At 39.9% G+C, this 13,729-nt stretch overlaps 1 protein-coding gene across 1 annotated transcript in view; it reads left to right on the top strand.

Moving 5' to 3' along the window:
• The window catches only part of LOC133647143 (monocarboxylate transporter 10-like), a 91,831-nt gene extending 78,102 nt beyond the window's left edge, over positions 1-13,729 (top strand). The window contains exons 5-6 of the mRNA XM_062043282.1: positions 2,836-3,064; positions 7,476-13,729. Coding sequence (XP_061899266.1) covers positions 2,836-3,064; positions 7,476-7,705 — 459 coding nt within the window. The 3' untranslated portion in view covers positions 7,706-13,729. The remainder of the gene's footprint in view (positions 1-2,835; positions 3,065-7,475) is intronic.

The raw sequence follows: 13,729 nt of genomic DNA, 5'->3' as shown, positions 1-13,729 counted from the left end.
ATAAACCTAAACCCGAGGTACTGACTACAAGACCACGTAAACCTAGACCCGAGGTACTGACTACAAGACCACATAAACCTAGACCAAAGGTACTGACTACAGGACCACATAAACCTAGACCCTGGGTACTGACTACAAGACCACATAAACCTAAACCCGAGGTACTGACTACAAGACCACATAAACCTAAACCCGAGGTACTGACTACAAGACCACATAAACCTAGACCCTGGGTACTGACTACAAGACCACGTAAACCTAGACCCGAGGTACTGACTACAAGACCACATAAACCTAGACCCTGGGTACTGACTACAAGACCACATAAACCTAGACCCGAGGTACTGACTACAAGACCACATAAACCTAGACCAAAGGTACTGACTACAGGACCACATAAACCTAGACCCTGGGTACTGACTACAAGACCACATAAACCTAAACCCGAGGTACTGACTACAAGACCACATAAACCTAGACCCTGGGTACTGACTACAAGACCACATAAACCTAAACCCGAGGTACTGACTACAAGACCACATAAACCTAGACCCTGGGTACTGACTACAAGACCACATAAACCTAGATCCGAGGTACTGACTACAAGACCACATAAACCTAGACCCTGGGTACTGACTACAAGACCACATAAACCTAGACCCTGGGTACTGACTACAAGACCACATAAACCTAGACCCGAGGTACTGACTACAAGACCACATAAACCTAGACCCTGGGTACTGACTACAAGACCACATAAACCTAAACCCGAGGTACTGACTACAAGACCACATAAACCTAGACCCTGGGTACTGACTACAAGACCACATAAACCTAAACCCGAGGTACTGACTACAAGACCACATAAACCTAGACCCTGGGTACTGACTACAAGACCACATAAACCTAGACCCTGGGTACTGACTACAAGACCACATAAACCTAGACCCGAGGTACTGACTACAAGACCACATAAACCTAGACCCTGGGTACTGACTACAAGACCACATAAACCTAAACCTGAGGTACTGACTACAAGACCACATAAACCTAGACCCGAGGTACTGACTACAAGACCACATAAACCTAGACCCTGGGTACTGACTACAAGACCACATAAACCTAGACCCTGGGTACTGACTACAAGACCACATAAACCTAGACCCTGGGTACTGACTACAAGACCACATAAACCTAGACCCGAGGTACTGACTACAAGACCACATAAACCTAGACCCTGGGTACTGACTACAAGACCACATAAACCTAAACCTGAGGTACTGACTACAAGACCACATAAACCTAGACCCGAGGTACTGACTACAAGACCACATAAACCTAGACCCTGGGTACTGACTACAAGACCACATAAACCTAGACCCTGGGTACTGACTACAAGACCACATAAACCTAGACCCGAGGTACTGACTACAAGACCACATAAACCTAAACCCGAGGTACTGACTACAAGACCACATAAACCTAGACCCGAGGTACTGACTACAAGACCACATAAACCTAAACCCGAGGTACTGACTACAAGACCACATAAACCTAGACCCTGGGTTCTGACTACACCTTCAATGTGTCCTGGATTATGAGATAAGATGTAGTTCTATGTAGCCACTCCAGATAAGATGTAGTTCTATGTAGCCACTCCAGATAAGATGTAGTTCTATGTAGCCACTCTAGATAAGATGTAGTTCTATGTAGCCACTCCAGATAAGACGTAGTTCTATGTAGCCACTCCAGATAAGATGTAGTCCTATGTAGCCACTCCAGATAAGATGTAGTCCTATGTAGCCACTCCAGATAAGATGTAGTTCTATGTAGCCACTCCAGGTAAGATGTAGGTCTATGTAGCCACTCCAGATAAGATGTAGTTCTATGTAGCCACTCCAGATAAGATGTAGTTCTATGTAGCCTCTCCAGATAAGATGTAGTTCTATGTAGCCACTCTAGATAAGATGTAGTTCTATGTAGCCACTCCAGATAAGATGTAGTTCTATGTAGCCACTCTAGATAAGATGTAGTTCTATGTAGCCACTCCAGGTAAGATGTAGTTCTATGTAGCCACTCTAGATAAGATGTAGTTCTATGTAGCCACTCCAGGTAAGATGTAGTTCTATGTAGCCACTCTAGATAAGATGTAGTTCTATGTAGCCACTCCAGATAAGATGTAGTCCTATGTAGCCACTCCAGGTAAGATGTAGTTCTATGTAGCCACTCCAGGTAAGATGTAGTTCTATGTAGCCACTCTAGATAAGATGTAGTTCTATGTAGCCACTCCAGGTAAGATGTAGTTCTATGTAGCCACTCTAGATAAGATGTAGTTCTATGTAGCCACTCCAGATAAGATGTAGTTCTATGTAGCCACTCCAGATAAGATGTAGTTCTATGTAGCCTCTCCAGATAAGATGTAGTTCTATGTAGCCACTCTAGATAAGATGTAGTTCTATGTAGCCACTCCAGATAAGATGTAGTTCTATGTAGCCACTCTAGATAAGATGTAGTTCTATGTAGCCTCTCCAGATAAGATGTAGTTCTATGTAGCCACTCTAGATAAGATGTAGTTCTATGTAGCCACTCCAGATAAGATGTAGTTCTATGTAGCCACTCTAGATAAGATGTAGTTCTATGTAGCCACTCCAGATAAGATGTAGTTCTATGTAGCCACTCCAGATAAGATGTAGTTCTATGTAGCCACTCCAGATAAGATGTAGTTCTATGTAGCCACTCCAGATAAGATGTAGTGCTATGTAGCCACTCTAGATAAGATGTAGTTCTATGTAGCCACTCCAGGTAAGATATAGTCCCATCCCCTCCTCCTCCCAGGTGACGTCCTTCTTGGTCATCGGTCTGATGTCTATGATGATCCCGCTGTGTCACGTGTTTGGAGGTCTGATTGCCGTGTGTCTGCTGATGGGCATGTTTGATGGCTGCTTCATCTGCATCATGGCTCCCATCGCCTTCGAGCTGGTTGGCCCCGCTGACGTCTCCCAGGCCATCGGCTTCCTGCTGGGCCTCATGTCTGTGCCCATGACTGTGGGACCACCCATTGCAGGTAACACTGGCACCGTGGATCATCCACTTTACTTGTAAACCACTTATATTGTAAACAACTTTACTTGTAAACCACTTTACTTGTAAACAACTTTACTTGTAAACAACTTTACTTGTAAACCACTTTACTTGTAAACCACTTTACTTGTAAACAACTTTACTTGTAAACCACTTTACTTGTAAACCACTTATATTGTAAACAACTTTACTTGTAAACCACTTATATTGTAAACCACTTTACTTGTAAACCACTTATATTGTAAACAACTTTACTTGTAAACAACTCTACTTGTAAACCACTTTACTTGTAAACCACTTATATTGTAAACAACTTTACTTGTAAACCACTTTACTTGTAAACAACTTTACTTGTAAACCACTTTACTTGTAAACCACTTATATTGTAAACAACTTTACTTGTAAACCACTTTACTTGTAAACAACTTTACTTGTAAACCACTTTACTTGTAAACCACTTATATTGTAAACAACTTTACTTGTAAACAACTTTACTTGTAAACCACTTTACTTGTAAACCACTTATATTGTAAACAACTTTACTTGTAAACCACTTTACTTGTAAACCACTTTACTTGTAAACCACTTTACTTGTAAACAACTTTACTTGTAAACCACTTTACTTGTAAACCACTTATATTGTAAACAACTTTACTTGTAAACCACTTTACTTGTAAACAACTTTACTTGTAAACAACTTTACTTGTAAACCACTTTACTTGTAAACCACTTATATTGTAAACAACTTTACTTGTAAACCACTTATATTGTAAACCACTTTACTTGTAAACCACTTATATTGTAAACAACTTTACTTGTAAACAACTTTACTTGTAAACAACTCTACTTGTAAACCACTTTACTTGTAAACCACTTTACTTGTAAACCACTTTACTTGTAAACAACTTTACTTGTAAACCACTTTACTTGTAAACCACTTATATTGTAAACCACTTTACTTGTAAACCACTTTACTTGTAAACCACTTTACTTGTAAACAACTTTACTTGTAAACCACTTATATTGTAAACAACTTTACTTGTAAACCACTTTACTTGTAAACAACTTTACTTGTAAACCACTTATATTGTAAACCACTTTACTTGTAAACCACTTTACTTGTAAACCACTTTACTTGTAAACAACTTTACTTGTAAACCACTTTACTTGTAAACCACTCTACTGTCTTCAAACTTTAGGAACATTTCATCTGTTATGTCATGTTCTTTATTATGTATCTGAACTTTGACTGGCCTTTTATTACATAGGCTACATTATAGATCATATTTACATGTCAATTACGCCATCTAGTGTTCAGTTGGGCACCTTGCATACATACAGAGAACTTGAACCTATAGAGCAGAGAGGTGTCAAACTGTTTAGTTATTGAGGGCCACATGGCAGTTAGGGTTGCCTTCAGAGGGCCGATTTGAACAATTAATAATATATGAATATACATGTGTGTGTATATATAATACATTAACAATATATTTGTTTACATAAGCTGCAAAAAAAATATTTAAATTTGACTTTAAAAACCGGCAGCTCACCAGAATTTTACAGTAAAAGCAGTTTTTTACAGCATATAAAAATGTAATAAATGGAATGGAGAAACAACACCACTGTTTTTAGCAGTAACATTCAAGCAACAGCTGCCATTTTCTTTGTTGTTTTAATGTTTTTTTTGTTTGTTTTTTAATGTTTTAGTGTCTTACTGTACGTGGAAAAAAAACAGTACCAAAGTTGATTTTACAGTAAAAAAAAACCCTCAGTCAATGTAATTCAACCATAAAAATTTTTGTCAATTTTACAGTCTACAATTTTATTGATAATTTGTTTTAAAATCATAAGTCAAGCAGATATTTAAGTACAGTATTTATCTTTATCTTAGCAAATAATATTTTTGGAATACATAATATAATATTTTGATAATAATAATAATAATTAACAATGAGTAATATATGAATATACATATATATATATATATATATATATATATATATATCCATCCATCCATCCATTTTCTACCGCTTATTCACTTCGGGGTCGCGGGGGGTGCTGGAGCCTATCTCAGCTACAATCGGGCGGAAGGCGGGGTACACCCTGGACAAGTCGCCACCTCATCGCAGGGCCAACACAGATAGACAGACAACATTCACACTCACATCCAAACACTAGGGCCAATTTAGTGTTGCCAATCAACCTATCCCCAGGTGCATGTCTTTGGAGGTGGGAGGGGCCTATCCCCAGGTGCATGTCTTTGGAGGTGGGAGGAAGCCGGAGTACCCGGAGGGAACCCACGCAGTCACGGGGAGAACATGCAAACTCCACACAGAAAGATCCTGAGGCCGGGATTGAACTCACGACTACTCAGGACCTTCGTATTGTGAGGCAGACGCACTAACCCCTCTTCCACCGTGCTGCCAAATATATATATATATATATATATATATATATATATATATATATATATATATATATATATATATATATATATATATATATATATATATATATATATATATATATATATATATATATATATATATATATATAATACATTTACCATATATATTTTTACATAAGCTGCAAAAAAAAAAATTACATTTGACTTTAAAAACTGGCAGCTCACCAGAATTTTACAGTAAAAGCAGTTTTTTACAGCATATAAAAATGTAATAAATGGAATGGAGAAACAACACCACTGTTTTTAGCAGTAAAATTCAAGCAACAGCTGCCATCTTCTTTGTTGTTTTAATGTTTTTTTTGTTTGTTTTTTAATGTTTTAGTGTCTTACTGTACGTGGAAAAAAAACAGTACCAAAGTTGATTTTACGGTAAAAAAAAAAACCTCAGTCAATGTAATTCAACCATAACATTTTTTGTCAATTTTACAGTCTACAATTTTATTGATAATTTGTTTTGAAATCATAAGTCAAGCAGATATTTAAGTACAGTGTTTATCTTTATTTTAACAAATAATATTTTTGGAATACATAATATATTTTGATAATAATAATAAAAATAATTAACAATGAGTAATATATGAATATACATGTATATATATATATATAATACATTGACCATATATTTTTTTACATAAGCTGCAAAAAAAAATATTTAAATTTGACTTTAAAAACTGGCAGCTCACCAGAATTTTACAGTAAAAGCAGTTTTTTACAGCATATAAAAATGTAATAAATGGAATGGAGAAACAACACCACTGTTTTTAGCTGTAAAATTCAAGCAACAGCTGCTCAGTCGGTGGAATTCAACCATAACATTTTTTGTCAATTTTACAGTCTACAATTTTATTAATCATTTGTTTTGAAATCATAAGTCAAGCAGATATTTAAGTACAGTGTTTATCTTTATTTTAACAAATAATATTTTTGGAAAACGTAATAATATATTTTGATAATATTGAATTTGAAAAGATGTGCAATTGCATGCAGTGCATGACTTTTAATGTGGAAAGGGAAAGAACAAATATATTTAGTAAGACAAGATTACGCATATTATTTCCAAGCTTTGGCGGGCCACATCAAATGCCTTCAGAAGGCCGATTTTAACAATGAGTAATATATGAATATACATGTATATATATAATACATTAACAATATATTTGTTTATATAAGCTCCAAAATTTTTTTTACATTTTACTTTAAAAACTGCCAGCTCAGTCACCAGAATTTTACAGTAGTTTTTTACAGCATATAAAAAATGTAATAAATAGAATGGTGTGGAGGTTTTCCTTCCTCCGGGTTCCTTGGACCACCAATGACGGACATGACAGCTTCGGTCCTCTTTGCACACAATGATTTATCTTACAATAAATGCTCTCTTATGCTTTTCAGCAAATGTCTTGTTGTCTGTGAAAATCGCCCGTGAGCACACAAACGGTTTTTCCCACTTTCTCCGCTCTCACTCATCGCTCGTCCTCCGACGGCCAATTCTCCACCGCCAACAACTCTCCCCTCTCCTTCCTGACGGCTGCCTTTTAACAGAGCGACAGGTGATTAGACAAACACTCTCACCTGTGTCATCTACGCACCTGTCGTTGATCTCGAAGCTGGTCCGGCACACCCCGCTTTGCTGCAGGCTTGCAGGCCACGTCCCCCCCCACAACCAGGTTTTTTACAGCATATAAAACATGTAATAAATGGAATGGAGAAACAACACCACTGTTTTTAACGGTAAAATTCAAGCAACAGCTGCCACTTTTTAATTAGTGGTGTTTGCGAGAAGAAAGAACTGGTCTGCGGGATATTCTCCATCATGTTTACTCCACACACAAATGTGTCTTCAGGGTCGAGAGGACCAACACTTAGATCCTCCCAGTAAAGAACTCCCAGTGTCCCACACCGACCCAAATGTTTTGTCCTTGTCTCCCAGGCTTTCTACGGGACCGCCTGGGGAACTACGACCTGGCCTTCTACCTGGCAGGTATCCCCCCGATCATCGGCGGAGCCATGCTGTGCGTCATTCCCTGGGTGGAGGCCAGGAACAAGAGGAGGCAGAAGGAGGACGCCCTGAAGAGCGAGCAGGACGTCACCCATAAAATGTTGGACCAGGACAAAGCTCAGGAAGACGCGCCGGTCAAAGCCGGAGAGTCGGTCCTCTAATGAAGGACGTGACTCAGACATTACGCGTCACGCCATCACAGATCACTAGCCGTGCCTTTCAGTATCACGAGGAGAGCAGCTTTAATTTACCAGGAATGATCACCAGGACACTCTCCTGGAAGATGGACGACACTAAAGGGAAAGAAGTCCACACTAGCACCTGCTAGGAACATCCACGCATTTCATGTTAGGCCGTGTCTCAACTCTCATACTTCCCTTCTGAGTGCACACTTCTCTACTTACACTTACCCGCTCCACTACGACTCAAATAGCACGTGCTAAATAGGGCGGGCAAACTTTAAAACTGCGTGTACTACTCGTGGGCGCGTGATCTACTAAGACTGCGCGTGCAACTGATAACAAGCGGCACCCACATGTGCCCATGGAAACACTCATTTACTGCACAGCCTGGTTTTCATTCTCCAACCAGTGAGCGATGTTGAACTATTATAGCTCACGTCTATAATTTGTGCCACCTTTCTGCTATTCCCAATTCTCCAGACGTTTTCCTGACGATACGTGAATCTGAATATTTTTTTTGTGTACCGGGCCCTCCAAAATATCGAATCTTTCACCAGAACTCACACACTTTCACAACTTGGTGAGTTTTCAGGCTGTCAAGGGCCTCAAAAAGATGCGATGGGAGTGGGAGAATAATAATGCGAGCAGTGTTCAACGGGGCCGAGGGGGTTCACGCCAGTTTGCCAGCACGCATTACGCCGGTGATCACGTCCGCCACGATGCCACATGACCACCACCGAATATTTCAGGAAGATCAGAGCGTGCATCAGTTAATTATCCATCTCCCATCTACTAAAGTGCAGAAATGACCGTTAGATTGGCGATGGCAGTTTTTGCCAAAAAGCTCCGCCCACTACGAGTACGCAGGAGCAGGTGCATCGCCAATATGTGTAGTATCTGTCCTTTTAATCACCACTCGTTTGGTCAAAGTTCGTAAAAGTACGACCAGATTTTTTCGCCAAAAAATGGCCAACAACCATCGAACAAAGTTTGGCGCCAAGCCACGCCCACAATTTATGGCGTAGTGCAAAATTTGTTTGCAATTTATAATCGCCAATATATGTAGTGTCTGTCGTTTTAATCACCACTCATTTTGTCAAAGTCCCTAGCAGGAGTTCGTAAAAGTACGACACCTTTTTTTCGCCAAAAAATGGCCAACAATCTGAGAAAAGTTGTGCGCCATGCCCCGCCCACATTTTATGGCGTCGGCAAAATATGTTCGCAATTTATAATCGCCAATATGTGTAGTATCTGTCATTTTAATCACCACTCATTTGGTCAAAGTCCCTAGCAGTAGTTCGTAAAAGTACGTCCTCTTTATTTTTCACCAAAAAATGGCCAACAACCATCGAGCAAAGTTTGACCCCAAGCCACACCCACAATTTATGGCGTAGTGCAAAATTTGTTCCAAATTTATAATCGCCAATATGTGTAGTATCTGTAGTTTTAATCACCACTCATTTGGTCAAAGTCCCTAGCAGGAGTTCGTAAAAGTATGACAACTTTTTTTTCGCCAAAAAATGGCCAACAATCATCGGAGAAAAGTTGGGCGCCAAGCCCCGCCCACATTTTATGGCGTCTGCAAAATATGTTCGCAATTTATAATCGCCAATATGTGTAGTATCTGTAGTTTTAATCACCAATCATTTGGTCAAAGTCCCTAGCAGGAGTTCGTAAAAGTACGTCCTCTTTTTTTTCACCAAAAAATGGCCAACAACCATCGAGCAAAGTTTGGCGCCAAGCCACGCCCACAATTTATGGCGTGGTGCAAAATTTGTTTGCAATTTATAATCTCCTATATATGTAGTGTCTGTAGTTTTAATCACCACTCCTTTGGTCAAAGTCCCTAGCAGGAGTTCGTAAAAGTACGACACGTTTTTTTTCGCCAAAAAATTGGCAAACAATCATCGCACAGAAATTTGGCGCCACGCCCACATTTTATGGCGTATTGCAACAGTTTTTTACAATTTACTATCGCTTATATGTGTAGTATCTGTTATTTTAATCACCACTCATTTTTTTCGCCAAAAAATGGCCAACAATCATCGGAGAAAAGTTGGGCGCCATGCGCCGCCCAACTTTTATGGCGTCGGCAAAATATGTTCGCAATTTATAATCGCCAATATGTGTAGTATCTGTAGTTTTAATCACCACTCGTTTGGTCAAAGTCCCTAGCAGGAGTTCGTAAAAGTACGACCAGATTTTTTCGCCAAAAAATGGCCAACAACCATCGAGCAAAGTTTGACCCCAAGCCACACCCACAATTTATGGCGTAGTGCAAAATTTGTTCGCAATTTATAGTCGCCAATATGTGTAGTATCTGTAGTTTTAATCACCAATCATTTGGTCAAAGTCCCTAGCAGGAGTTCGTAAAAGTATGACACCTTTTTTTCGCCAAAAAATGGCCAACAATCATCGGACAAAAGTTTGCCGCCATGCCACGCCCACATTTTATGGCGTCGGCAAAATATGTTCGCAATTTATAGTCGCCAATTTGTGTAGTATCTGTAGTTTTAATCACCACTCATTTGGTCAAAGTCCCTAGCAGGAGTTCGTAAAAGTATGACAACTTTTTTTTTGCCAAAAACTGGCCAACAATCATCGGAGAAAAGTTGGGCGCCATGCCCCGCCCACATTTTATGGCGTCGGCAAAATATGTTCGCAATTTATAATCGCCAATATGTGTAGTATCTGTAGTTTTAATCACCAATCATTTGGTCAAAGTCCCTATCAGGAGTTCGTAAAAGTACGACAACTTTTTTTTCGCCAAAAAATGGCCAACAACCATCGAGCAAAGTTTGGCCCCAAGCCACGCCCACAATTTATGGTGTAGTGCAAAATTTGTTCGCAATTTATAGTCGCCAATATGTGTAGTATCGGTAGTTTTAATCACCAATCATTTGGTCAAAGTCCCTAGCAGGAGTTCGTAAAAGTACAACAACTTTTTTTTCGCCAAAAAATGGCCAACAATCATCGGAGAAAAGTTTGGCGCTAAGCCCCGCCCACAATTTATGGCGTAGTGCAAAATTTGTTCGCAATTTATAGTCGCCAATATGTGTAGTATCAGTAGTTTTAATCACCACTCATTTGGTCAAAGTCCCTAGCAGGAGTTCGTAAAAGTACGACACCTTTTTTTCGCCAAAAAATGGCCACCAATCATCGGAGAAAAGTTCGGCGCCATGCCACGCCCACATTTTATGGCGTCTGCAAAATATGTTCGCAATTTATAATCACCAATATGTGTAGTATCGGTAGTTTTAATCACCAATCATTTGGTCAAAGTCCCTAGCAGGAGTTCGTAAAAGTATGACACCTTTTTTTTGCCAAGAAATGGCCAACAACCATCGAGCAAAGTTTGGCGCCAAGCCACGCCCACAATTTATGGCGTAGTGCAAAATTTGTTCGCAATTTATAGTCGCCAATATGTGTAGTATCTGTAGTTTTAATCACCACTCATTTGGTCAAAGTCCCTAGCAGGAGTTCGTAAAAGTACGACAACTTTTTTTTTACCAAAAAAAATGGCCAACAATCATCGGAGAAAAGTTGGGCGCCAAGCCCCGCCCACATTTTATGGCGTCGGCAAAATATGTTCGCAATTTATAGTCGCCAATATGTGTAGTATCTGTAGTTTTAATCACCACTCATTTGGTCAAAGTCCCTAGCAGGAGTTCGTAAAAGTATGACACCTTTTTTCCCCCAAAAAATGGCCAACAACCATCGAGCAAAGTTTGGCCCCAAGCCACGCCCACAATTTATGGCGTAGTGCAAAATTTGTTCGCAATTTATAGTCGCCAATATGTGTAGTATCGGTAGTTTTAATCCCCAATCATTTGGTCAAAGTCCCTAGGAGGAGTTCGTAAAAGTACAAACAAACAAACTTTTTTTCGCCAAAAAAATGAAAAAACGAAAACCAAGATGGCCGACTTCCTGTTCGTTTCCAGGTATGGGTTCCTGTGACTTTTACGTGCGTCCCGTCATGAGAGACGTCTCCTGACATTTTCGTGTTGATATGTTGAAATTTTTTTTTTAAATCTGATTTTAAAGGTGGCGCTAGAGAGCCGATTTTCAAATGTAATTTCCGGCACCTCAAAAATGTACAATTGTTGGCCCCAGCTGAGGCGCCTGCAAAACACGGGCACTTTTGGTGCGTGTTAATGGCCTCACAAAGGCTCTCAAAGTCATGGAAGAAAACACACAACTAAGAATTAGAAAGGGACTAATTATTGCGCAATGTCAGCACTCGAGCACTTAAGTGTGCACTCGTGTCCAGAGGCAAGTATTGGTGTTGAGACATCGTCATGAGCGGCCTTCAGGCCACATCAATCCACTCAAACGGGAGTTGACAACTTTTTGCTGTAGTATTAGTGATCTGAGGAGGTCATGTGACTGAGGAGGTCATGTGACTGAGGAGGTCATGTGACATGAATTGCCTGCAGGAAGTAACAAGGTCAAAAAGGACCACTTGTAGGAGTCATAATGAAAAAAGGGAGGTGTGTTTAATTGTGGACCAAAGTGAGGAAAAGGCTGTTTTTCATGTTGTATTTATTTGTGCCGAGTCCGCAGTAATTGTTTGCTTCCAACCAAATGTGCTGACGTGGCAGGAAATCCAAATGTTTTCTTTTCTTCTCGCGCAGTAATTCTTGTTTTGGTGCTTAGTGATCAGGAGCCTGCCAGCGCGTTACCTCAAGGCGTGGAGAAGTCGCACGCGTCTCCGTCCGTTTTGGCCGATCAGCTGACAATCCTTTTTTTTTTATTTTTATGAGCGCCGCAAACCTGAGAGACGCAAGGTGGTCACGCCCGACTCTTCGCAGGAAGTGGCTCTGACCACGCAGCTTGTGCTTTGAAGAGCATTTTATGCTAACGAGGGATCAACACACAAAATGGAGTCTAATTAATTTGTTTTTCGTCTTAAAGTCCAAACTTTTTTTTTTTTAAGGATGCAAGAGCCATTTTTACATGTTTTTATTTTGCATAAAAAGGCAACAACAAAAAAATTCCCAATATACATTTAATGGGAACAACCGCCTCCATGTCAGCTTTGTGTGATTAGTATTAATTGCAACAGTATGTACTTATATTTACAGGTCGCCTATTGTTATTGTATTTTTACAATATTCTGCAGACCAATTATTAACGAGCTAGGGGCCTCACTTTGTATCCTCATTGCATGGATTCATAGGGCCCCATTCATGGGGGGGTCCCGCTTGAGAGATTTTAGCAATGCAGTCTGCTGAAAATGATGGAAAGCGCCACTCGGGATAGCAACTGAACGCTGTGGTGGAAGTTGGAATTGCCGCAAAACACATTTTTCGTGCCACCCGTGAATTCGTCACGTTTCACGTGTCAGGTAAATGGCGCCCGTGCAAAAATGTTTTCTTTTCCGTCGGCAAAGAAAGGTGGGAAAGAAGTTCATTTCCGGGGAAAAAGTTGGGATTACTTTTAAGATTTAAACATCATTTCTGGCGGATGTCTTTTTTTTCTTTGAAGTCCGTCAAAGGCAATTGTGTAAATAATGTGGACTGACTTAAGTTGTTCATTCTTTGTGGACTATTCAAATCATGGCCATTTGTTTTGTTGTCAGCGTGGCCCTCAAGCACCTTTTTAGTCATGTTTACATCTTCCCAACACTTTGATTCAGGTGAGTCCCGTCCCGTCCATGACACTTCTTACTTCTTTCAATACACTCAGGCCTCCAAATCTTATCAACTATTGCTGAACGTTCATTATTTAGACTTCTTTTCCCCCTCCTCGTGAATGTGATGTTTGCCAATCATGAAGAGACAGCGTGAACATGACATTTCCTGTGTGGTAATTACTCATCAAGTGCCTTATAAAAGTGCCTTAATATGTTTGTTTTTTTGTTGAAAAAGTGTCTTAAGAAATAGTTGAACGCTGTCCTGCTCTGTTTGTTTGTTTCGCGTCTTTTATTGTGTACCTTTGTATCTGCTACTCGTTTTAGCGAGTTCAAACGCCCCATTATTGTCTTCATGTCAGCAATTTTGT

Source organism: Entelurus aequoreus, linkage group LG03 (assembly GCF_033978785.1).
Source record: "Entelurus aequoreus isolate RoL-2023_Sb linkage group LG03, RoL_Eaeq_v1.1, whole genome shotgun sequence".
NCBI lineage: Eukaryota > Metazoa > Chordata > Actinopteri > Syngnathiformes > Syngnathidae > Entelurus > Entelurus aequoreus.
The sequence above is the reverse complement of the archived record's forward strand: the minus strand, read 5'-3'. Positions and strand labels throughout refer to the sequence as shown.